Source organism: Pituophis catenifer, unplaced genomic scaffold (genome assembly GCF_029215685.1).
Source record: "Pituophis catenifer annectens isolate HBS135680 unplaced genomic scaffold, rPitCat1.0.hap2 SCAF_2, whole genome shotgun sequence".
NCBI lineage: Eukaryota > Metazoa > Chordata > Lepidosauria > Squamata > Colubridae > Pituophis > Pituophis catenifer.
Genome location: NW_027256882.1, coordinates 77,557,526 through 77,583,763, shown reverse-complemented (window position 1 = coordinate 77,583,763; position 26,238 = coordinate 77,557,526). Strand labels below are relative to the sequence as shown.

The window sequence follows — 26,238 nt, the reverse complement described above, 5'->3', positions numbered from 1 at the left end:
CAGCTACAGGATTGCCAATGTGTTACCTGTATTTGAATTTCATCTGTCAGTTCTTTTGCCATGTGAGAGAATTGTCCAGCTGAAGGATCAAGGACTTTCACAACAACCTTCAGTCCCGTTTTCCCTTTTCCTTTCCCATAAACATCCACTGCAAAATTATTTTCCACCGAAAGCTGAAGGGAAGCCTGAAAGGAAAAGAAAAAGTATTAATGAAGGCAGTAGTGGAATTCCATTCACTATCTCAGGGCTGGCACTCTCCCTTTCTATTAAAAAAAAAAAATAGCCTTCCAATGACAAAAGAGGTTTATTAGAAACCACCCCAGAATGCACATATAAGAATCACAAAATCGAAAGGAGGTTCTTATTAATGTAGGAAAATCCTTATTAGAGCAACTCTTAGGGTTAGAACTGGAGATATTATTCCCAAATTTCTCCTTTCTCTTATATTTTTGTAGGTGGCAGTTTCAATATCTTCAGATCAAGGTACTTACCTTTACTACCGGTTCACATTGTGCCCACACATGCTTCTGCACATGCGCAGATGGCCTATGATGACATCTGGGTCAGTGGGTGAAGCCTCCGTCGGTTTTACTATCGGTTCTTGCAAACCGGTCCAAACCGGGGGCAACCCATCCCTGCTTCAGATGCCAAGGTGGAGAAGATTGTTTTACATCAAACCAGATACAATGATTTATATATCCACTGCTGAAGAAGACAATTCCCCCCCCCCCACAAATCACACTCTATGAAACATTAATTCCAGTAAAGTTGTAAAAAATGAAATCATAATATGGAATTAGCATTTACCTCACTGAATCTTGACTTGACATCCAAGATATCCCTCGTAGTGACAGACCAATAAAATCGTAAGCCTGGCACCGCATTTCCAAATGAAAAAGGGGTCTGATTGCTAGCAATGCCCATCACATATACCGGCATCTGGAAAAAAAGAAACAAAGACTAACTTAAGGAAAACTTTTATCCTTTTCAAGGGATATGACATTTTTTTTAAAAAAGGAAAAAAATTAAAATTAGCTGAGTATTAAAGTGCTACATTGAGGGCCAATCACATTTGGCTATTGGAGCAGCCGCCTCAACAGAAATAATGTTATACTTTGATTTACCTGAGTTCCAGTTTTCATTCGAGTAATAGGTGCATGGATTCTGACAGCTTCAAGCTGAATAACCTCAACTTCAACTTTATCCTAAAGGAAACATCAGAAAGCATTATAACGATTCAATTAATTGTGCTGTATGTCTGCATTTTCTTTCATATTTGTTGCTATTCACCATCTGAATCTAAACATTAAAAACACCAATAATTATTTATTCAAAGGCACTCCAGCTAGCTTTACAGTGTCAATAAAAGGCACTCAAGGTGACCCACAAAAAAATTCAAAATTACAAAAAGTGAATGTGTGGCTCAAATCAACTAACCGACTAACCAATAACATAAAAAATAATAAACCCAAATCATATAACACAAAAGAATTAAGAGAATAACCAAAAAAATCGAAAAATTTATTCTAAGCTATAGAGATGCCTGATATAGGTAAGTGCCATTTTTTTCCTCTGGGATCTTGGGAATTATAATTTCCTTTTTGAAATTAAAGTAGAAACACCTTGTATGTTAATCTAAAGGGTGGAGTTTGATTAGATGGGATTAGCAGTTTCAATCTAATTTTTAATCTTTTATAGTTTATTTCTGCACTGAATTAGAAAAACAATAAAAGACTTAAAGCCTAAGTGAGATACAACACATAATGGATGAAATTTCAGATGTGATATATAAATCAGGACACTATAAAAACTCAAAGACAGATCAAAGCCATGTGAGTGTGTGAAATCTTTGCTCATCAAAATCTAGCCAAGCAAAGCAATACATAAATAAATAGAAGAGGATTTATTTGAAAAGTATATTTAAAACTGGGTAACAGATTCATGACTACAGGCTTGTTTAGAGTTTTCTATTTGTATTTAGCAGCAAAGATAGTAGACAATATTTATGGGACAAAACAAGTACAGATAGATAATAAGAGATTGAAAATAGATCTTTAATTTGATGTGTGTGTGTGTGAGGGAGAGAGAGGGAGGGAGAGACACAGACAAAGACACACACAGACACACACACACAGATTTATAAAGGGAATAAATATTGACGTAAGGCAGGATTGCTGTTCAAATGAAATGAATAAAGATTGCAATTCACTAAGCATTCTTTTCATGAACTGCAACACAAGTTACATGCTTTTTTAAAAATGTGAACATTACTGTATATGGATAATGTTGCATTGTGAAAATATAAAATCTATGAGAAGTAATTATTTATCATACTGCTAATAATAGTGCTATAGCCCAATAATCAAAGTTCTCAGAACAAATTACAAAGTTATTAAAAAAGAGGAAAAAGGATAAACAAAATAAAAATAAGAGTGCCTTTTGTCCATGCTCCTGGAACATATTTACTGGTTTGGTACAATTAGGTATGGTTTTATGCTTTAGACGTTTAGCATAAAAAGTCATCAATGTCATTAAGGAAACTGGTAAAACAAATAATGTTATCTAACATAAAACAGACTGTATAGGCAAAACCCAGCACTACATTGTATACAGTGCTGGTAATCCTTGCTTAATGACAATTCCTTCAGTCAGTCAATTATAACAGTATTGAATTAGTGGTAGATACAACCAAATCTTGAAAATATGGCCATCGTTACCATCCATCCATGAAAAAGTTTGCCTTGACCTAAACTGTCATTTTAAGGGTTAATAGTAGTTTAATATCAAATCTGGATGGCGATCCAGCTCAGATTAAAAAGCACATTTTTGAATTGGTCATGTCTACCTTTTCCTCTGATTGGCACTAAGGCTTTGAACATAGTGATATATCTACTAGTCCATGTCTCTTGTGTTTCCCACTGATTAAGTACTGTATTTGTAAATAGCCTACATATGGCACATCTACCAACAATTAACTGGAATCCATTCTTCATTTTAAAATAAGAGATGCCTGAAATCTTTTCATAATACACTTCAGCTCAGAAGTATTATATATACATGTATCAAGATGTTACCTGGGATGCAATCACAACCTTGCCAGCTTCCGTGTGAACTGCTTGAACCATTCCCAGTATGGTACTGTTGCCCACTGCTTTGCCAGTTATAAAGCCACTGTTGTTTACGGAAGCAATGCTGGCATCGTGGATGGAAAAGATTATGTTGAACTGAGGCTGTGGCCCTCCCTCAGAAGTAATCTATGGTTATTTAAAAAAAAAATTACTTTCTCATTTGTTCTCGATTTATAGGTTGAATAAGATCTGGTAACAGGTACTTATATTCTAATAATACAACAGATGCAAACTGACGTTGCTAGTGATACAAAGCTATTTGTCATTACATTGTTCTTTAAAGAGGACAGAAGAGGAAAAGACAGATTATTAAGCATATAATTTACCCTCGCCCAACTGTATGGTTTCTAGGCTCTAGGTCCCCCCCCCACACACACATTCAAAGTTATCAAGGTCTTGGACACGTGTGGGATTATGCACATGACTTGTGACTTTCTTTTGGCTACTGACTTTTCTTGACTTGTCAGAAGCTGGTTCTGAAGGTCACAAAGGACAATCATATAATTGCAGGATGCCGCGACCATTGTTAATGCGTACTGACTTCCAAGTGCCTGAATAGTGATCATGTAACAGCAGGGACACTGTGACAGCCACAATTTTGAGGACTGGTCATAAGTCTCCTTTTTCAGTGCTAACCTAACTTCCGACAGTTGCTGAACTAGTGGTATAATTATTGAATAGTTATTGGAATGGATGAAAAATGTTTTCCACAGTTTTTAAAGTTTGATATGTGTGGAAATGATGATTTTTTTAGTTCTAACATTGCCTTCTAGTCATCTCATCAAGAAATTGCTGTCTACTGAACATTCAGTTTAAGAATTCTGGAATTTATAGCAGCCAAGCATTCGGAAATTACCAAATCGGGTAAAGCTGCTACGGAGATAGATCGAAAACCACACATCGAGGAATAAGATTAAGATTACTTTCTATTCATGCATACACTAATGTCCCATTTAGGAAATAATTAGTTCAGCATAATAATTTAAAAACAACTTACTTGAATCACTGCGCCTATAAGTAAGGTGACTTTTTTTGGTATCAGTTTAAAAGGAGGAAATACCTAGAAGTAAGACAAAAATTAGTGTTTATTTATAAAGTTAAAATTCAACTATTTGAAACAATATAATGATTTTCATTTCAACGTACCTTCCTGCTCTACATGTTTTTTTTAATTTTTCTTTTTAGAGTGGCTTTATTTTGTCCTTTTAAATTTCTGCACTCAAAGTAGTTTGCCATTATCCCTTCTGCCTTGTTATTATTTTTCTCTTAAATTTTCCCACCTTGAAAAGCATTTTAGTGTTTTTCCCCCTTGTTTGTGGCTGTGTTTTGCCAATTCCGATCCTTGTTGTCATCTTTTCTTTCATTTTAAAATTATTTTATTATCTAGCAATTTACCCGTGTTCTATTGCAACAGCTTTGGAGCTTGAGCATTTTCATGACATTTATCTTATTAATCCTCAGCTTCTTTCTGAACTATTATCTCAAGTGCATTTTTCCTCTACTTTCTGCTTGTTCTCTCCATTCTCATCACTGCCCAACATTTAATTCCATGCACTCCTTTGTTTGGATAAGTGCAAAGAAAGCAAAAGAATCATCCAGGCTCTGATATTACTAACATGATTAGTAACATCTTTCCTGATTTATCAAGCTAAGTGCAGAGCATTACCACATCCGTATGTCTGCCTAATGATACGGATATTTGTCCATTAAAATAATTTTGCTTTCGGTTTTTAAAATCATTTTGAGTAATGAGCTTTTCTGGCTGAGAAGTATGATTATAAAAAGTCACCCTAAAAGCATGAATACCTAACAATGAATATATTTACTTCAATCTGCTGTGGAACCGAATAGATCTTTTCACCGTATCTGTCAGTGACAACTCCTGTAACACTGGTTTGACCAATGGCCATGCCTTGCACAAGAAAAACAGCTGTGTATTCATCAGAAGTTTCACCAAGGGCTCTGCAATAATAAAATGTATGAATTAGTAGACATCTGAATATGCCTTTAGAAGCACTAAAGAGCAATTGCCTCAATTTAATTCAATGCAGAATTTTCAGTTGTGTCCATTTGCAATGATGAACTGATAACATAGTGAGAAATATCAACAAGACTATGTGATGAGCTGTATGAAACAATTGTTGTGGTCCGCCATGGCCTGTAGAGCTGGCAGCAGAGTCGGAGGTTGGGGAAGAACATGGGGCAGTCCTAGAGTCTGGGGAAGGCTCAGACGAGGGCTCTGCATTGGAGGCAGAGAGTGTAGCAGGGCCATCTGGGAGTTATGTGCTGCCTCCGGAGCCTTCAGAGTTGGACATCAGTGAGGCAGAGGAACAGGGGGAGCCTGTTCCCAGTGTGCGCATGTGCAGAACTGCCAAAAGGCAAGAACAGTTAAGGCAAAAGGGATGACTCGGGAGTAGGGCTTGGAGATGACTGACCCTTCCCATAAGACATAAAGGAGGAGCAAATGTGAGCCTTTGCAGGAAGCAACTTTGTTTGTTCTGGTTGGTTTAAATTTTGAAGCTTCATTTTGACTGCTCTGTGTGGCCTTGCAAAGCTAATTGCCAATTAGGTCTTTGGCAGCGTGTCAAGGGAGATAAAGGTCAGCCTTATCCTGAAGGACTGTGGCAGACTTCTGTCAGACTCTTTACAAACTATTTGTGACTCATGATGGGCTGTGAATGAACAGAATTCACAGCGTTGAAATAAAAAGAGGGTTTTGGGGACTAATCATGTGCTTTTTACTGTCTCAGGAAGCCTAGGCCAGAACAACAATGTAAGACATGGGAAAAGATAACCAAAAACTTCATAACTGTGTTATTAAGTGAGATATCATGTGACTGTGATGGATTTACAACCTCACTTCCATTGTGGTTAAAGAAATTACTGTGTGATTCTTAAGCAAGACATTGCTTGACTGTGACTTGGAATTTCCTGCCAGCTTCTCTATCAACTCGGCTTGTCAGAAGCCAGCTGTGAAGCACTGAAAAGATGATAATGTGATCATGGAATGTTGTGACAGTCATAAATATTCACTGTTGTATTTCTATAGTACTTAAAGCAGAGTATAACAAATGAACATTGCACTTACTTTAAGGAAATAATCTGAGATGCTGCTTTTAGAGTTAAGTCCATGAATTTGAAGTTTTTACTGTGAAAGTATTTCTTCGAAGCATCCAGCACTCTGACATAGGCTTTAACATTTTTGCCAATTTCTACCTACAATATATATTTACAGAGTTTTGCATTTCAATTCAAACAATACATTCTGTTTATCTGTAGCTTAAAATATTGTGCATCACGATCAGTCTACTAGTACAGAATTACTGCAATCAAAGTGATTTCACTATCTCTTAGCAACTGTAGATTGCAATCAAACTTGCTTCTATGTCAGCTTCCTTAGATGTACTGGATTATATCTACACCATTCACAGCCAGTATAATCCTGTTACCATTCTAGAATAAGCTGTGGAATAAGTCAAGGCTAGGAAAGAGGTTTCTGTGCAGCTCCTCAGCAATAATGTGATAAAGGCACTATTTTATTTATTTACTGTATATCCTTTTATTATTTTTAAAGTCAAGGTAGAGAACATAGGAATATGACTTCTTTCTCCTATTTTCTCCAGAACAGCAACCCTGTGAAGTGAGGTGAGGTGAGGTGAGGTGAGGTGAGATGGAGTGACTGGTCCAAAGTCACCCAGCTAGCTTTCATGGCTAAGGTGGGACTACATCTTACCAGTCTCCTGGTTTTTAGTCTGGTAGCCACTAGACCAAACTAGCTGAACATACTAATTGAACTTCTGAACTGCATTTAGTTTAGTTACCTAAGGTTTATCAAATACACCCCTTATGTAAAGACAAGGCCTGTTGGTTGCCTCTGTTCCCAAAGCATACCTTATGACTCTGATTGCATCATTGAAATTTGGCAACAATATGGTAATTTTTGGTAATTATAGTTTTTCCCCCTTCCCTTTTCTTTTATAGAAATAAGAGTAGAGGGATGCCTGTTTAAGGAGATTCTCAATCCTCCAGGTCATGGTTGCCCAAAGCTGCTTTTCAAAAAGCAAGTGTGCTTTCTTGGTTTTTTTTCCTCTTCAGTTCTGACTGAATGGTGAGGGATGTCTTTTTGATAAAATCAGTCCCATTCCCCTTTTTAAATTAACTCTAATTTGTACTATCAAAATTTAGGTTATTTTTGGAGAGGTTAGGCGGATAGATTAGGGAAGAAAAATAAGTTAAGTCTGCTTCTAAGAGCCTTTCAAATTTCATCCCCATTCTTAAGTGTACCCATATGTAACCCCTCTACCCAAATATGTTAGATTGTTAGAATTAGCTCTCATATTGTGGGATAGGCCACAAACTGAAATGCATGCTCAAGTTGCATGAGCTTCTTATACCCATGTTCAAACAATATGACTTGCCAATATTTATTAGAATTCTGATTTAGTTGTTGGGGGAAAAGCCATTAATACTGCTTTCATTTGTAATATGTTTATATATTTATATATATATATGTTTATATATATATGTTTTCTCAGGTTTTCGCGGGTGTTTGTATGTAGGTCTTTGGTTTGAGCACAACCAACCCCCCATCCAATCAGAGCACAGCCAAGCCCCTAACCAATCAGAACACACCTCCACCCAATCAGAACACAGCCAAGTTCCCACCCAATCAGCTCACACCCCCACTAGCAGTTAAAAGGAAGAGACAGCTGCGATCTCACATTGCTCCTGGAAGCACGAAACTGAGAACACCAGCCTGAAGATGACGAATGAGACTTCGTCGAAACGTCGCCAAGACACTTCCAATTTTATGTGGGAGAAGACCCGAATAACCAAAGACCTACATATATATATATATATATATATATATATATATATATATATATATATATATATACACACACACACACACACACACACACACACACATACATACATACATACATACATACATACATACACATATACCTAATTAACTATAGATCTGTTACATATTTTAGGCACCTTAGAAAAGTCTTTATGGCTTATCAGTAGAACAGAATATGGTCTAGAAATATTCAAAGTGCTCTCAAGTCCTTGGTGCCTGCTGGGCTTGGTTGTTTTTTTGCCAACTTTCATTACCAAACTAGATAACATCATAAGCTGTTAATGAAATGTCTGCAAGAAAGCAACCATGCTCAGAAAGCACCAAGGACCCCAGAGTTCAATCCTGAGCTACAAATATTCTCTTCTATCGGTACTCTTAAATGTATTCCTTGGAGCAAAATAAATCATAAATGAAACTCCAACCACTTGCCTATAATGAATTAATCTTGAAGAATCTTTGAATAGAATATTTTATTGCCGCAGTAAACAGTGTAGCAAACCATTCATTTAGAACTGAATACTAACCTTATCAACAATTCCAACATATACTTCTTGTATATTAGAAACATACACGTCAGTTTTAGCAATGGTGGAAGATGCAAGACACAAGTCATGTACCATTACAGATACTAACCCTGGATATAAGGGATATATCTAAAATAAGGAGAAGAAAATGGAATCAAATGTTCTTAATTAGTTATTGTGACTATTCTTTACTTAAAGCTATTGTGCTTTAAGGAAATAATAAATGGTAAATAACAGTGACAAAAGAAAATTGTGTAGTTAAGATTAAGGAGGACATTTTTCCACAAAAGATGTTCTTTCCAAATGAAGTTTTAAAATATATTCGAGGAATCTAATTTCACTGAGACAATAGAAACAACCTGCAGGTAGCAACTGAATTCAGCTGCCTCTAATGCAACTATTAGCCTCCAGTCTTGTATTACTTCTTTGGAAACAGGAAGAGAAAAACAAAACACAAATCTTGGCGAGAAAGGATCTTATAAACAAGTCCTTAAAAGGGAGTATACAGAGTGAATTTACGGAAAAAAGAAAGAAAGCATCTGTACTGAGTATTTTATTCTTAATGACACCACATAAATTGATGGAGGTTATGTTCTTGAAGAACAATTTCACATTTCAGTGAAAACTTTTAATCACAATGGCTTTTTGTCATATCTCGCAAGGTATTACAATTTTCTGTAATGTCTTTAACCCATTTCTTTTAGCTTTGGCTGTCACTGTCTTTGAGCTCACACATTTTTTGAAACCATCTAAAGCAGATAGCCTATGAAAGTCTGACACTTTGTAAAGGGTTTAGTCTAATTTCATTACCTAGACTCAGAGAACTTCAAATGACATACAAAGCAATGAGATTTATCAATTGATTTAGCTTTACAATATTTCTATTTCATGCTCCAAATATATTATCTCCTAGAGCTGCTCACATCAGCGGAGACAAGGGTGATCTCTGTCTTCAAATTTACAGCTCTCACACTCATCCCCATGTAAAGCAAGTTATATAAATAATGAGGGAAAAACATGAAAGGAGAGGAATTAATTTGATGAATGTCAGACTGAATTGTTAAGTTAATTGGTGTTTACTCAGTATGAAGATAGTCACACTCAAGACAGAATTTTACTTTGCTGAATATAAGTCTAACTTGAGCAAAGTAAATTTATACAGAATATAGTAAAGGTCCATAGACAATTAAGAGACTGCCCCCATTCACCCCAATGGATATTTTTTTTGTGTGTTTTTTTTTGTGTGTGTGTGCTTTCAAGTCAAGTCTTGACTTCTGGCAATTGCTGGCCTAAGCTCTTACAGTTTTCTTGGCAACATTTTGGGAGGTGGTTTGGCATTGCCTTCTTCCTAGGGCTGAGACTGTGTGACTGGCCCAAAGTTACATGGCTGGCTTTATGCCCTAGGCAGGACTAGAATTCACAATATCTTATTTTCTAGCCTGGTTCCAACTAGAACTAGATCAACAGAGTTGGAAGAGACATTGCAGGTCATCTAGTCCAACCTCCTGCCCAAGCAGGAGACCCTACATCTGCTTCTACCTAGGATTGAACTCACAACCTCCTGATTGTGAGGCAAGAGCTCCACCTGTAGGCCACAGCAGCTGGGCTAACTAGCCTGTTACTTTAGCAGTAGCAATAGCACTTAGACTTCTATACTGTTCCATAGTGCTTTACAGCCCTCTCTAAGCAGTTTACAGAGTCAGTATATTGCCCCCAACAATCTGGGTCCTCATTTTACCCATCACAGAAGGATGGAAGGCTGAGTCAACCGTGAGCTTGTCAGGACTGAACTGCTGCCCTGCACTACTGCATTCTAACCAATGCGCCACCACAGCTCCTTTAAGAATGTTTTTCACAGAGCTTTTTTGGAACAAAGCAGAACAGACTTATGTGTCTTCTTACTATCCTGACATAATTAGGAAGTGGCGGACTCTTATTCCATGATTTCTGTAAGTCTTTGTATTTTTAAGATCATTTTATTTAAAATTCTCCCAATACGCTTTACAAAATCCAGAGGATTTTCAATGTTTTTTTTCTCAAAAGAAAAAATAAATTATTTGCATCATAAATACTTACCAGAGCAATGTCTTTACCTTCTTCATATACTATTTTAACAATGTCAACAACGCTGGTATTAATAAAAAAATATCCAGAGCCCCCATTAATAATCAGTTCGGCCTGTGAAGAAAAGCACATTTTAGAAAATTCACACTGAGATATCAGTTATTATCTGTGTTTCTCCGAAAATAAGACTGGGTCTTATTTTCTTTTGGGCCCCAAAATAAACACTAGGGCTTATTTTCAGGGGGTGTCTTATTTTTTTCCCCATGTACGGGTGGCCCACTTCTTCTGCTTGCTTGTGGCAGGGCAGCAAGCTGCGTGGCACACTAGTGCCACTGCCGTGGGATGGGGGGTTGGAACTGCTCCACGTGCCCTGCACCAGCTTACCTCAGGATCCACTCAGCAAGGCCATCCATGCCCCGACACCTGCTTCATTTTATGGCTGCAGCTCCAACACACTATTTGGCCTCCTGCTCCATTGCAGCCTTGAGCAAACAGAAGAAGTGGGCCAGGAGCCATGTGGGCTCCTGCTGGATATAGCTGCCATTGCTGATGCCACAAGGCAGGTGTCAGGGCATGGATGGCCTGGCTGCAGAGGCCCTGAGGTAAGCTGGTGTGGGGCATGTGGGAAGCTCCACTACCCCCCCCCCACCTTGTGGCTGTGACACTGTGAGCAACCAGATGAAATGGGTGGGTGGCTGGCTGCGCAGGCTCTTAAGTAGGGCTTATTTTGGGGGGTAGGGTTTATATTGGGCGCATGCGTAAAACATGTTAGGGGTTATTTTTGGGATAGGTACACATATACAGATATAAACACACAGACCTACCTTAACTGCCTGATGATTATAAATAGTCACTTCTATAGGACTGATTTTAACATCTTCCACAAGTACTAGTTCAATACCTGCATTTACAGGTAAAAGAGCTTGATACTATAAAGAGGAAGCAAGAAAACAAAGTAAAATAGATATTGAAGATGATAATAATATGGAATAATGATTTAGAAAAGTAAGCTAGAATGGAACCATTGGACTAGAACTAGGGAGACTTGTACGTTCACCCTCAACTATGGAAGCCCACTGAGTAACTTTGTACCAGTAACTCTCCCTTAGCTCAATCTATCTTATTTTTGCTGTGGGAAAAATAGGAGGGAGTGCTGTGGACATCAGCCTGAATCCTGGAGGAAAGGCAGGATATAACTCTAACAAATTAAAAAATAATACGAGCAATCACTCTGAAAAAAGTAGATTCTAGAATATGTGATTCTAGTAACAAGTTCAGCATTACCAGATCTTTATTTTAACAACACATGCATTTGTATATTTATATTTATGAATGCCAATGTATTTCGATATGCTTTCCAGAATAATCCCAACCATCAGTTTATCATCAATACAAACTGCATTCATCAACAATGAATGCAGCTTGTATTTTATCTAATTGTGTTAGCTAACTGAGCTCCATGAAACATTGGCTTTATACATTCCTGATATTAATCTAATTCTAATTTCTTATCGAAATTTCTTGTTTTTTTCTCTATTTCCTTAATTTCATGATAATATCAAAACTTAACAAATGCATGGCATTACATAAAAATGAAATTCTCCTATCTTTTGTTATATTTGAATAAATGACACTGAATTTCATTCAGAGTTCGAGGGAAATGGGAAGATGTGAAAAATAATAAAAGAAAGAAAGAAGCATAATAGCTGGATAAATTGGTTTGGTAATTAAATACATAAATACATTTATATGTATTATTTAAATAATTATTTGAATTTTCTGTTTATATATTTGTATTGAAAAATACAACCCTTGGTGTAATAGCCAAATATATTTCAGTAATAAGGGAGACAGTCAGTATATCAATTTATAAATTATTATTTTTTAAAAAATAATTTATCTAAATACTATTTTAATTATTTCCTACTAAAGTGTACTAACAATCATCTGCATCTAGATGAATTATTCTAGATTAAATATAAATTTTGACCTTGGAAATACTTAAACATTTATTATTTGCGTGTTTGTGTAAACATAAAAGAGCTCCATCCCACAAAAATACAAATAATGGAGAAACTGTATGTCAACAGTAGAAGACAAGCTTTGCATGCAATGTGTTCCAAGTTTAAGGCCTGGAAAAATAATTTTCACTGTCAAGAATACCAAACATGAACTAATCACCTGACTATTTTAAGATTCTTCTCAAATTTTTGCTATAAGAGTTTAGACATACCATAACAATTAAGTTAGAATGTAGAATGGATTTGGAGTTATCAATTCAAGTTTACTCTACAGTCCTCTTCATTATTTTGTGACATGTAGGAAGGAAGTCCTATAATTATAATTCACATAAATTGGAAATATATGTCTACTGTTCTTCAAGAAAAAAAATTATAATAAGCAGGATGTCAAGGTTCCAAGTAACACCCCCAATGAAAAAAGACTCTGAGGCTTGCAGTTCCTCAAAGTTCCATTTTATTAATTATGCATTTTGGAGATGTATACGACTGCAGATCTTCTTGCGCTGTGAGATTCCCCCTTCTCGCAGATGTGGCCCTCCTCACTATCGAGGGCCCACCTCAAGGAAGGGTTTTGGGACCCAGAGAGGTGGCATGTGAAAACGAGGGGATTGAGGGGTTTTCTAACAAAATTTTTAGTCAAATTTTTAAGGGGTCCTAGGGAGGGGGAGGGTCAGATTGGAATTCGGGCTGTGGGTATGGGGGATAACCCACAAGGGGGAGGGTCGGGTCTGGCAGTGAAGCGTGGCATGGGGGATGGGGGACCCGGGATCGAGGGGGGGGTTAGAGCTTGTCCGGATAGTTTTTTGAACATCAGTACTGTAGGTGGGAGGGGTAGATATGGCGGGAGCAGGGGGCCATATCGTGTTAGGGGAGTGCGCACTCGCTGTCTACGAGCGGTGGCGTGCTCCGGCCCCCAAGGCTCTACTCGCTCCTCAGGTTGCATAGACCCTCAGGACCCAGGCCTTCGGCTGATGCTGTGCAATGCCAGGTCCGTAGTAAATAAAGCCCCCCTCATCTGTGATCTTGTTCAGGAGGGGGGTGCGGACCTGGCAGGTATTACGGAGACCTGGTTGGGCCAGGAGGGGGGGTTCCCCTCGTTGAAATGTGCCCGCCAGGTTTCCAAGCATTCCATCAGCCGAGGTCACAGGGGAGGGGCGGGGGGGGTAGCGGTTATCATTAAAGAAGGTCTGAGACCGAGGGAGGCCACTGTTCCTCAGACGGCCGGCTGTGAATCCCTTTTTGTGAAATGGGGTCATGGGGTTCAGATGGGTTTGCTGATCACGTACCTGGCTCCCTGCCACGTGGCAACAGCCCTGCCCGAGCTACTCAACATCATTGCCGCGGTGGCGGTTGATACCCCTAAGCTTATGGTCATGGGGGATTTCAACCTGCCGTCCGTGGGTGAGACGTCAGAGATGGCTCGGGAGTTCATGGCTTCCATGACAGCTATGGACCTGACCCAGTTAATTCATGGCCCTATCCACACAGGGGGAAACACGCTGGATCTGGCTTTTGTCTCTGGACAGTGGTTGAGGGATCTTGATATAGGGGATATAGTTACTGAACCCTTGTCATGGTCAGATCACTCTCTCCTTTGTCTCGACTTTCGAACCGCTGCACCCCGCCGCAGGGAGGCGGAGCCGGTCAGATGGTTCCGCCCCAGGCGCCTGATGGAACCTGACAGATTCCAGACGGAGCTTGGGCCATTTCCTGAGGTTCTGGCACACGCCTCGACTGGAGACCTGGTGGCCGCCTGGGATAGGGCGGCTGCTGGTGCTCTGGATCGGGTCGTGCCTTTGCGGCCTCTGACCCGGCGCCGATCTCAATTGGCTCCTTGGTTTACCGAGGAGCTGAGGGAGTTGAAGCGCCGGAAAAGACGCCTAGAGAGTAGTTGGAGGGCCAGTCTTCTTGAATCTGACCGGACACTAGTAAGATCCCACATTAGGAATTACTTAGTGGCGATAAAAGCAGCGAAATGTAGTTATTTTGCTGCTCTTATTGCGTCATCAGATAATCGCCCGGCCGCCCTCTTTAGGGTGACCCGCTCCCTGCTCCACCAGGAAGCGCGGGAGGACCCCTTGGAGGGTAGAGCCGAGGATTTTGTTCAGTATCTGTATGACAAAATCACTCAGATTCGGGAAGATTTGGACTCCGACTGGGTAGTCTCAGGGGGAGAGACAGGGGCAGGTCTTGAGAATGTTATCTGGGATGAGTTTGATCCGGTGACCCCTGAGGACGTGGACAGGATTCTGGGTAGACTGAACGCGACCACTTGTTTATTGGACCCGTGTCCTTCCTGGTTAGTACTGGCTTCCCGGGAAGTGACACGAGGCTGGCTCCAGGGGATTATAAACACTTCGCTGAGTGAGGGTGACTTTCCCGCCGCCTTGAAAGAGGCGGTGGTGAGGCCTCTCCTCAAGAAGCCTTCCCTGGACCCGGCAATGTTGGTAAATTATCGTCCGGTCTCCAATCTTCGCTTTGTTGCGAAGGTTGTTGAGAGTGTGGTCGCGCAACAGCTCCCCCAGCACCTGGATGAAACGACGTATCTGGATCCGTTCCAGTCGGGCTTCAGGCCCAGGTACAGCACGGAAACGGCATTGGTCGCGTTGGTTGATGATCTCTGGAGGGCTCGGGACAGGGGGTGCTCCTCTGTCCTGGTCCTGTTAGATCTCTCAGCGGCTTTTGATACCATCGACCATGGTATCATGCTGCACCGGTTGGAAGAGTTGGGGGTGGGAGGCACTGTGTTGCGGTGGTTCTCCTCCTTTCTCTCTGACCGGTCGCAGTCTGTGTTGACAGGGGGACAGAGGTCGACCCCGAGGCCCCTCATATGTGGGGTGCCGCAAGGGTCGGTCCTCTCGCCTCTCCTGTTCAACATTTATGTGAAGCCGCTGGGCGAGATCATCCGTGGTTTCGGGGTGGAGTACCATCAGTACGCTGACGACACCCAGCTGTACATCTCCACCCCGGATCACCCCAACGATGCCCTTGAAGTGATGTCCCGGTGCCTGGAGGCCGTACGGATCTGGATGGGGAGGAACAGGCTCAGGCTCAACCCATCCAAGACTGAGTGGCTGTGGTTTCCGACGTCCCGATATAGTCAGTTGACGCCATCACTGACTATTGGGGGCGAATCATTGGCCCCCACGGAGAGGGCTCGCAACTTGGGCGTCCTCCTGGATTCACGGCTGTCTTTAGAAGAGCACTTGACGGCCGTGACCGGGAGGATTTTTCATCAGGTTCGCCTGATTCGCCAGTTGCGTCCCTTTCTGGATCGGGACTCTTTACGCACGGTCACTCATGCCCTTGTCACCTCCCGCCTGGACTATTGCAACGCTCTCTACATGGGGCTCCCGTTGAGGAGCACCCGGAGGCTCCAACTGGCGCAGAGTGCGGCTGCGCGGGTGGTAATGGGAGCGACATGGCGTTCCCATGTAACACCTCTCCTGCGCGAGCTGCACTGGCTCCCGGTGGTCTTCCGGGTGCGCTTCAAGGTTTTGGTTACCACCTTTAAAGCGCTCCATGGCTTAGGACCCGGGTACTTGCGGGACCGCCTACTACCACCAATAGCCTCCCACCGGCCGGTACGCTCCCATAGAGAGGGGCTCCTCCGGGTGCCGTCAGCCAAACAATGCCGACTGGCGGCCCCCAGGGGGAGAGCCTTCTCTGTGGGGGCACCTACTATCTGGAACGAGCTCCCCCCAGAGATACGGAGGATCCTGGATCTGCGCACCTTCCGCCGCGCCTTAAAGACCTTACTATTTCACCAGGCCGGCCTGGCCTAATTTTCCCCCTCTTTTATAAAAGATTTTTAAAATTTTAAATATCTTTTAGTATTTATATATTCAATTTTAAATTGGTTTTAAAAGTTTGGGGTTTTAAATTTGTTGGGGCCAAAATTATTTAATTTGATTTTATTCTATTTTTTAAATTTTGTATTGTATGTGTTTTTATTGTCTGGCTGTGCACCGCCCTGAGTCCTTCAGGAGTAGGGCGGTATAGAAATCTAATAAATAAATAAATAAATAAATAAATAAATAAATAAGAGATGTCATATTGGCACATCTGGGAAAACCCGAATCTGAAAGTTTCCAGGTTTTCCCCATCCAAAGGAAAGTCCCTGCCCAGCACCCACAAGTTCATCACATGGTCCAACCAAAGCACCATCCCAACTGGAGATGCCTCCCAGCCACACCCCTCCAGATGGCAAGATGTCCTTTAATCTATGAGAAAGGAATGTTATTATGACTATATATCACCCCTGCTCCATACAATCCCCCTTCCCAGTTTCCCACAGCAGTAAATGTGGCAGGCCTGAAGGCCTAATGCAAAAGATGGCTTCCAGGCCTCACACAGGAACTTGGCCTGCTGAAATGTTAAGTAATGATGATCTGACTGTTTTCCAAACTTAGTATTTTCAGCATTCCCTCCCACCCCGTTCCAACCTGGGAACAAGAATATGGGAACAAGGATACAGTTCTTTTCAGTATATTTTCTTGAAAGATTAGGCATGCCAATTCATTCAGGGAAAATATATGCTACTGCTTAGAAGAATAATATTACTGAGTCTTCAGTAACAAATGTTACACCTTACCTTAGTTCTACAATCCCTTGTATTCAAACTTAAATGCACTAAATATAATTAAAAAGTATGTAAATATTAGGTCTGCAGGATCCAATCTAGGTTGGTCACCCAGAGTGACTTATGACCATTTTTCACATTTACGACCATTGGAGGATCCCCATCGTCACATGATGAAAATTTAGACTCTTAGCAACTGACTCATATTTATGACGGTTGCAGTGTCCTGTGATCCTGTGATCATCTTTCGAGACCTTCTGACAAGCAAAGTCAATGGGGAAGACAAATTCACTTAACAATTGGGTTACTAACTTAACAACTGCAATGATTCACTTAACAACTGTAACCAGAACGGTCATAAAATGGGGCAAAATTCATTTAACAACTCACTTAGCGATAGAAATTTTGGGCTCAATTGTGATCATAATCATAAAGGATTATACTGTTTATGGTTAACTCTAATACTGAAAAGTCAGTTTTTTGACAACTGAACCTTCTTCAGGTTAAACCTGCATTTACAGAAAAATATGCAAAGAACAATTTAGAGGCTACCAAAAAGAATAATGAGGAGGAAGGGGAAGACAGATTTCAAAGCTAGAAAATCCATTTTAGTATTTTGTTTTACTTCTACGGATCTAAATTATAATACTTTAGAATGATGGTAAAATACAGTATATTAATATTGTATTAGGAAATAGAAATAGAAGATATATCTTATTGGGGAGTAATCTGAGGTAAAAAGGTATTACCGGTTTCTTTACTTCATTAGTAATCAAATGAATAAGCTGATAGCCAACTGCGGTAGCTGATATTATTGTTGCTCCTGGTTTCTGATGAACTAAAACAGTTTGCTGACCTAAAAAAGGGCAGAGAAAATTGGAAAAGCAGTGTGTACTGCTGAATAAACCATCAAAACACAGGACCATAGCAATAAAGTAGCCTGTAAAGTTACACAGCCCCACACCCTGCCCTCCCATTTTTTAGTATCCTTAGAAAAATATGATACTTCTTTCAAAATAGCTTCCTGGGTCTATAAACAAAGTTTCATTCCAGAAAGCAAAGGTTGGCAGTGATGGAATAACTAGTATTGGTATCACAAGGAAACTTAATGAATATTTTAAAAAATGTGAGGGAACAGTACCTTGCATTTTCTTCTGACTGTTTCCATGATCTTTCATAGACAGCTCCATAGGCATCCTGGCCTCTGTGCTAGCTAGTAAATGGTCTGTTGATTCCCAGGTTATAGTAAGAGAACTAAAATTGTCAAATTTATTCCCTTGATGATCATAAACATCTAGCTCCAATACTGGATTGCGGAAAATTGAAATAGGGACCTAGAAGATAATTATTTTGTTTATAAATATGAAAAAATATATTTAAAAATACACATGTATCTGAGCGCAAAAAGATAATGCACAAGATTAAAAACAGGCCATATTCTACTATATTGAACAAACTAAATATTTCAGCAAGATTTTGGAATGTAGCTGTAGAAAGGCAGCTTGATTGAATGCAACTATATGTGTTGATATATTTGTTACCCCAGGTCTTGTGAATAGGGTTTTGAAAGCATCACAAAAGCTAACCCCAAACCCGATCAAAAGTATTATGGTGGTGTATGGCTAAATCATTTTTCTGAAGGAAAGTTCATGAAGTTGCTTCTCTCGATCCTTAATCTCCCAGGATATTTTCTACCACCATACCTTATTTTTCTCCAGGGCAACTGGGAGCCTTCTAACTAAAGCATTGGACAAAACCATTATGACTCTATTTCCAAAATATGTGTTGGGCTCTTCTGTAAGCAATTCTTATAAAAATGCTAGAAGTGGGAATTAGCATTGTATCAGCTTTCTCTCTGTCTGCCCTGTCTCTATAAAACTGTATTAGGCAGAACAAGTATAACGGTGAGCATCAAGAGAAGTATTTAGTGCTACCACATCGTCTTCCCCCAATTCATACCTACCCCTTGTTTGTCCTGATGAAGGTAGGGACAGGAAACATCCATCTCAGGATCTGCAGATACAAGTGCCAAGGAAAACCGAGAAGGAGTGGCACAAATCAATGTCACATCAGCTGACTCAACAGCTGGAAAAGGATTGGTTACAGTGGGCTTGTTGCCAATTGTTAGTGAAATTACCTGCATAAACATTGGTGAGAATAAATAATAATAATAAAAAGTTTGCACATGGCAAATACTTCTTTTTTATGCAATGCTGTTTAAGACAGATCATTAAGGTTGAGTATTTGTTTCAGTAATAGCCCGAAATGTTGACAAATAAAGATATGTCATTCTGACATTTATTTTCAAAAGCAGTGCTAGTCCATTATCAGAGTGCAACTTTATTGCTCTTTTACCCACTTTAACACTGCAAAATAAAATTACAATTTTGGGGTTTTGAAACAGATGGCTGATCTTTATGAAGACAAGGGGCATGTGCACATATAAGTGACTGCTTCAAGAAAAGCTAACTTATTACTGTATTTTAATGATAGAATTGGCAGATATTCTCATATTTACTGTTTATTCCAAGTAAATTTAGGTTATATGAATACTCGAGGTAGAATTTTCCATATGGTGCTGTTGCACAAAATGCATTAACAATACTTAAAAAGAAGTTTAATGTAGCAGAATGAGAATGTTATGAAACTATTTTCTTTAGTATTTCTTTTAATTGTTGTATTCATGCCTAATACCTGACTTCTATCATCACAATTTGTTGAATGAACCATACTGGCCTGCTAAATTGTTAATAATAAGAGGCTATTATTAAGAGAGCTTAATTTTTAGGGGGGGAAATCTTATTGATGCTATGTTTCCAGATTCAATTAAAGCTAAAGACCGTGTACTTAGATAATCATTAGCTTATTCTATTAGATTTTATTTTTGGATGGTGGAAGTGATAGTTATGGATAACTAAGAAACAGTGAATGTCAGGTTAAAAAAATGCATTACTCTTACAGTAAGGTTAAATCATCATTGATAATGATCAGAATCTACAATCTTGGGTTACTGTGGCTTTATAATCCAACTGTAACAGCATAGGAAATGGTTTTTGGGAGGGCATGTTACTTCAAAAATTTAAGAGACTATAATTCATATGAAAGCCTTATCCTTTTAGGGTATAACTGCCTAAATTTCTCTCCTACCACCAAATTTCAAGTCCTGCTCAGCTGCCTCATAATCAGGAGTGGGTTCTACTTACCTTTACTACCGGTTTGCAACGGGGCCACGCACGCACGCTCATCTGCACAAGCGCAGAAGCATTTTGATGACGTTGGGGTCGGTGGGCAGAGCCTCCCGCCGGTTTTACTACCGGTTCTATAGAACCGGTGCGAACTGGGGGCAACCCACCACTGCTCATAATGGTAGGGATGTTCCTGGAAGACCTGAGTAAAGAACTCTAGGAGCGAGTGACAAGAGTATTCCCAGCACTCAAGGCATGAAAGCAATCCAGCTGCCCAACTGAGGCAAGCAGACATTTATATTAGGCAGAAATGATGTAAGAAGATGCTGAAGGAGGGTGATCACTTTACTGATAATGCGAGACACATCCTTTCATAATGCACAGGAAGATACAATGATAAAAACTTTCATGTATTTTACCAAGAAAATCTAATAGATTAAGTAGCTGATTATACAATTCAGGTGATGCTCTTCTAAGATTGGATGGCACTCAAAATGCTACTGAGAAAGAATTGAGAATCTTCTGGAGGTAAAACATCTTACATTATGGCTACATTTAAATCTTTTGGCTGTCTAGCTACTGACGTTGCCATGCAGGAAAAGAAAATCTAAGGCTGAAAAGACACAATTACATGGAACAAGAAGTGTGAACATTGGAAAGTCAACATAGTGAAAGATAAAATATCAGACAGGAAGTAAAAATTGCCAAGAAAAGGAAAGCCAAGCCAAGAAAGATAAACTTAACAAAGGATTTCAGAGAGCTGTTAGAAAAGACAAGAAGCACTATTACAATGACAGCTGTAAAATATTGAAAATTGAAACAGACATGGAAAAACAAGAAAAATTTTCCAAAAAAAATCTCTGAACTCCCAAAGAAGTTCAACCTTCAGATTGGTATGGCAGTCAATAGTATTTGATTCAAAGAAGTTCAAAGAAAGATGGAAGACTTATAAACTTATATACAGATACTTATATTCTGTAAAGTAAAAATGTCAACATTGAAAGTAGCTTAGAACAGGGTCCCCAATCCCAGGCTGCACAAGCAGTGGGGGAACAGGTTCGTGCATGTAGATCCAGCTGTACGAACAGCTGGTACTCGCACTCGTGTGTGAAGCTCCTTTTGTATGAATGGTACAGTTGCGCACCCACTGCTTGTGCAAATGGAACTGCATACACAAGCGTGCACACCCACCGCTTGCACATTCCAGAACCATCCCCTCTCCCCCCTCACCTGGCCAGTCCGTAAATCTGGAAAGGTTGGGGACCACTACCTTAGAAGAAGATACTTAGAAGACAGAGTACCTATAGTACTAGATGGTTAGATGAGCACTCTGGTCATTAACAATATGAAGGTTATAAGAATTAATGTAATGTCAACAGAAATACCGCAAGCAGCCAAAGATACTCTAAATGTTCTAATCAAGCTATGTCAACAGATCTGGAAAATGACATAGGGACCAACAGATCAGTGCATATAGTATTCTTAAATTCCCTTTTTGGGTAATTAGTACCCCAAAAGGAAATCTAAGGGTGTGTGGAAACTATTATACAAGATCCTTGATGTCACATGCTAGCAAAATAATATTCAGGTTCATCTAAAAAGGCTTTCAATCCTACATGGAAAGAGAGATGCCAGATGTTCAACCTGGTTTTAAAAAACATTGATGCTGATATGCACTGGATAATTGAAAAAAATCAATCAAGTAAAAAAAAAAAAGTTAATTTGTGCTTCAGTAATTACAAAAAGACGTGATTGTATAAACTGTGTCAGGTAGATAGCATGTGAGAAGGAAAACTGGATCCCAGAATTTCTCTTTGTATTCAAACGTATACACAGAACACAGTTCAGGATAGAATATGGTGAAATAGACTAGCTGAAGGTTAGTAATGAAGGCAGATAAAGCTGTATATTCTTTCCTTGTTTATTCAACTTGCACGCCAGATACGTATATTGAGAGTCTGTGAATTTATGTGACTTGATAGCACATAATCAATCAATCAGTGATTACATTTGATCATGGCTTTTTTATTGCATTCACTCGTATTGATTTGCAAAAGTGTGCTATTTTATCTGAAGCATTAAAACTTAAAAGTCATACCTGCAATTTTTTTTAAAAAAAACCAATTAAGAAATTTAAAAGTTGCTGCATTAAGTGTACAGGGAAGAATTTTTTTGTCCTTTGTAAAACTGTAATCATTATGTTATTACTTTTATATTTGTTTAAATGTCTAATAAACTGAAAGATGCTTTTCAGATTTTTTTTTCTGCTGCTTTTTACTCTTATGAAAAAAAGATGGATCATTTCAGTTATGAGTCTGAGGAATTACATATAATATTATAAGCAATTATGTTCAGTCAAGAAACATACACTGAGTTAAAGCATTGGACTTTTCATGATATAAAAGCATTTGTAAATTTAACAAAATTTAATTCTTATGAGTTAAACAGCATCAGTATGCTTAAGAATCAGCAACTAATTCATGCATTCAAATGTCATAATAGTTATGATTACCATATGCAAGATAACTATTGAAAGCCTTATTTCTTGTACCGACTGTTAAAATAAACCATCTCAATTCCTCTCACCTAAATATCCAGCAAACTTTAGAATCAAAAATTTGTCTTACTCACATGATCCCCGAGGGCTTTACAAGTTGCTCTAGCCCAATGCTGGAAAGAATTCCTAGATGTAGGTGGTCCTAGTAAATGTAAGCCAACATTCTCTGGATGTTCTGTATTGGTATCTCTGAAGAACTTAGTTGGTTCCTGAATCCATGGTCTGGGTCCACCTTCAAAGAGGATATCTTTAGAAGAACCCAAAGTTACCAAAGCAGCAGAAATAGGATCAATAATCTAGGAGAGAAAGTGATAACGATTCAGATCATGATAATATTATCAGTAATCTTGTCAGAAATTATTAATCTTGTTAATTAACCTATACAGTTTCTTCATATTAGACAATGCACAGTACCCATAAAAAACCTGCAGTGATGTCAAAAAGATGACAAGATGTCATGACCTCACTATATACGGAAAGAAATTAATGCTTGTATATATCACATGTATGTACAGTAGGCTGTATATATTACATCATGAAGTCAGCAAGACCCCAAAATTGTGCAGATGATCTTTCTGAGACAGTGCAATTCCCATCTAGAACAAGAAATGGAAGGTCCCCAGAAACAGGAGGCTCTAAAATCCAGAGCCATTCAGTTTTACTAGATTTGAGTTGAAGCATATTGTTCCCATGTAGCCTTCAGACACCAAGACTTCCAAAATATCAGTCAGATAGCCTGGGGTAGAGATTCATAACTGAGTATCATCTGCATATTGATGAGACCAACCTTGAACTGGTGGATGATTCCACCTAGTGGCTTCATCTAGATGATAAACAAGAAAAGAGATCATACTAAGCTGTGCAGTGTGCCACATAGCAGGGTCTATTGGCTGGAAGTCTCCTCTTCCTATCAACAGCAGCTGGGCTGACCCTGGAGGAAGGAAGACAACCAGCATAGTACAGTGCTGGTTAACCCCAACTGCCAGAGCAGATCCAGAAAGATGCCATGGAAAGCTGCTGATAAATCATGGTGCTCTATTTATTAGTAGTGCAGCTATTCCACTTGAAGGATTAGAAGCGGATGCTCCAGTTTGCTTCAGAGAGGCAATTTGATATCAGCTAAAAAAAAACAAAGCACCCTCTGAAATATTTCCATATTGTGTAATCTAGAAGGGTTTTAGTTGTTTCCAATGTGTTCTTGCTCAACAACACTAATGCACTTTTTGTGCACGCTCAATTGTTTTCTTTAGCATTCTACTATACAACACTTGTAATTTGGGCAAGGAATAATTTCCTCCCCCCCCCCACAAAAAAAATTAATAGATTAGGTAACCTGCCTGCAGAAAAGAATCACATGAGGGGAAATTCCAGCATGTTTTGTTATCTTGTTCCACTTTTCTATATATAATAATATTATTTTTTGATTAATTTTCTTTGAATATTCTGTGCTCAAATTAATGGTAGTTATTATACTCAGGGGAAATTTTTTTCAGCTACTTTCAATAAAGTAAATCTTCAATAAAGTTTCTAGGGTTTCCTGCAAACAATATTCCAGACATATATAAATAGCAGCATTTGATGATGCAGCGCTTCATAAAATAAGGGAACAAATAGCCATAAAAGCAGACAGCTGTTTCAAGTGGAGAAGCTTAAACTGTAGGATCTGGTGTGAACTTGCCTTTGGTTTTGGTAAGTTCCAATTATTAATGAGCTGTCATAATTGTTTTTAAATAGCATTAACATTTTGATATAGCTATACACAATAGAAACCAGTCAGTTTCCTAGATCTCAGAGAATCATGAGGAAAATAGGATATACTGTACTTGGCACGTTATTTGTAAAAAAAAATAATAAAGGCAGGGTGCAAATAAAAACAAATGAACAAATAAATAACATCTAGCTATAGAAGACTTCTCACCCTAATCTTACAAGAAAAGTTCCATGTTCTAAGGCTTTATTTTTATTTTAAATGCTACTACAATATTTATGAAACATACATTACACATGCCTAAAAGTCGTGGTGTAAGTTTTAATAAATATTTCTATTCATTAATATTTATTTTATATTCTATTTTATTCTTTTACTGTTTTTAATATATTAGGGTTAGTTAATGTTATTGCTTATTTGGTTATGGAAGTGGTTGTTTGATTTGCTATGCAGTCTTCTGAATTTCCTAGAGGAAAGACAATTCAGAAACATAAACATAATAAATAACCCCTGCAGTGTTTTAAACACATACTAAGGATAATTCCAAATAGAACAGGGGTATCAAACTCAATTTCATTGAGGGCCGCATCAGGGTTGTGTTTGACCTCAGGGGCCAGGGTGGGCATGGCCAGTTCAATGTCACTCGTTGAGGCTCCGTTTTTAGCCGCAACAGTCTCCTGCAGCCCTCTGCTAGCAAAAACGGAGCCCGGGGGGGCACACGCGGCCCACCTGTTTTCCGTTTTTGGCCACAATAGCTTCCTGCATCCCTCTGCCAGCAAAAACAGAGCTTGGGGAGGCCACATGAGGTTCTTCTGAGTTTCATTTTTGCTTGCAGAGGCACCGCGGGCTGGTCCTTCGCTGTTTCCAGGGCAGCCCTGCGTGTGACATCTAAGCATCCCGTGGGCCAAATCTGGCCCACGGGCCTTGAGTTTGACACCCCTGAAATAGAAACTTCCATAAACTGATGTTGGAATTAAAGTTCATTTAATTCCAAGTGAAAGATTGGTCATTACATTTGTTTAGTTCACATGTTATCTTAATTTAGTTCATACTATATTATATTTTATACTATATTATATTATTATACTATATAATCAATGTATATTGAAGAAAGAATTTGTTAGAATTAGAAAGAAAGCTTTATTAAATTAAGGCTTACTTTTATTGGCAGATAGGCTGCTATGGTAATACTGGCACTGAGGTGAATATGGTCATGGGTATAACTAACAACAAGTGAGGAATACCCTTGAGTTTCAGCTTTAACTCTGATCCCACTGCAGTATTCAGGAGTTGGCTTAAGTCTCCCTGTTTTAAAAAAAATAGAGCATAAAAATTAATATTTACACTACACTTTTATATGTTTAGTTTTAAAACTTTCCCATGCTAATAAATATACTATTACAAGTCAACGTACTAATAAAACAAATAAACAAAAGGCAAAAGCCAGTTACAGAGAATAAAGTAGAACTTCTGTCAAAAAGGATACTGAGTTCAGTTTGTCTGGTTAACATGATGTAATCATCTTGCTTACAAATTGATGAAATAAGAAGTAAATGAAAACATTCCAAGGACAGATTAACAACAGGGTGCATATGAACACTC

The 26,238-nt window shown here is 39.0% G+C and overlaps 1 protein-coding gene across 1 annotated transcript in view; it reads right to left on the bottom strand.

Moving 5' to 3' along the window:
- The window catches only part of NUP210 (nucleoporin 210), a 91,490-nt gene that overhangs the window by 22,922 nt on the left and 42,330 nt on the right, over nt 1-26,238 (bottom strand). The window contains exons 14-28 of the mRNA XM_070936982.1: nt 25,796-25,941; nt 23,003-23,224; nt 19,150-19,323; nt 18,323-18,520; nt 17,936-18,037; nt 11,408-11,512; nt 10,596-10,697; nt 8,520-8,648; nt 6,217-6,344; nt 4,955-5,090; nt 4,126-4,188; nt 3,075-3,254; nt 1,125-1,205; nt 808-939; nt 27-185 (exon numbers count right to left, since the gene is read on the bottom strand). Coding sequence (XP_070793083.1) covers nt 27-185; nt 808-939; nt 1,125-1,205; nt 3,075-3,254; nt 4,126-4,188; nt 4,955-5,090; nt 6,217-6,344; nt 8,520-8,648; nt 10,596-10,697; nt 11,408-11,512; nt 17,936-18,037; nt 18,323-18,520; nt 19,150-19,323; nt 23,003-23,224; nt 25,796-25,941 — 2,057 coding nt within the window. The remainder of the gene's footprint in view (nt 1-26; nt 186-807; nt 940-1,124; nt 1,206-3,074; nt 3,255-4,125; nt 4,189-4,954; nt 5,091-6,216; nt 6,345-8,519; nt 8,649-10,595; nt 10,698-11,407; nt 11,513-17,935; nt 18,038-18,322; nt 18,521-19,149; nt 19,324-23,002; nt 23,225-25,795; nt 25,942-26,238) is intronic.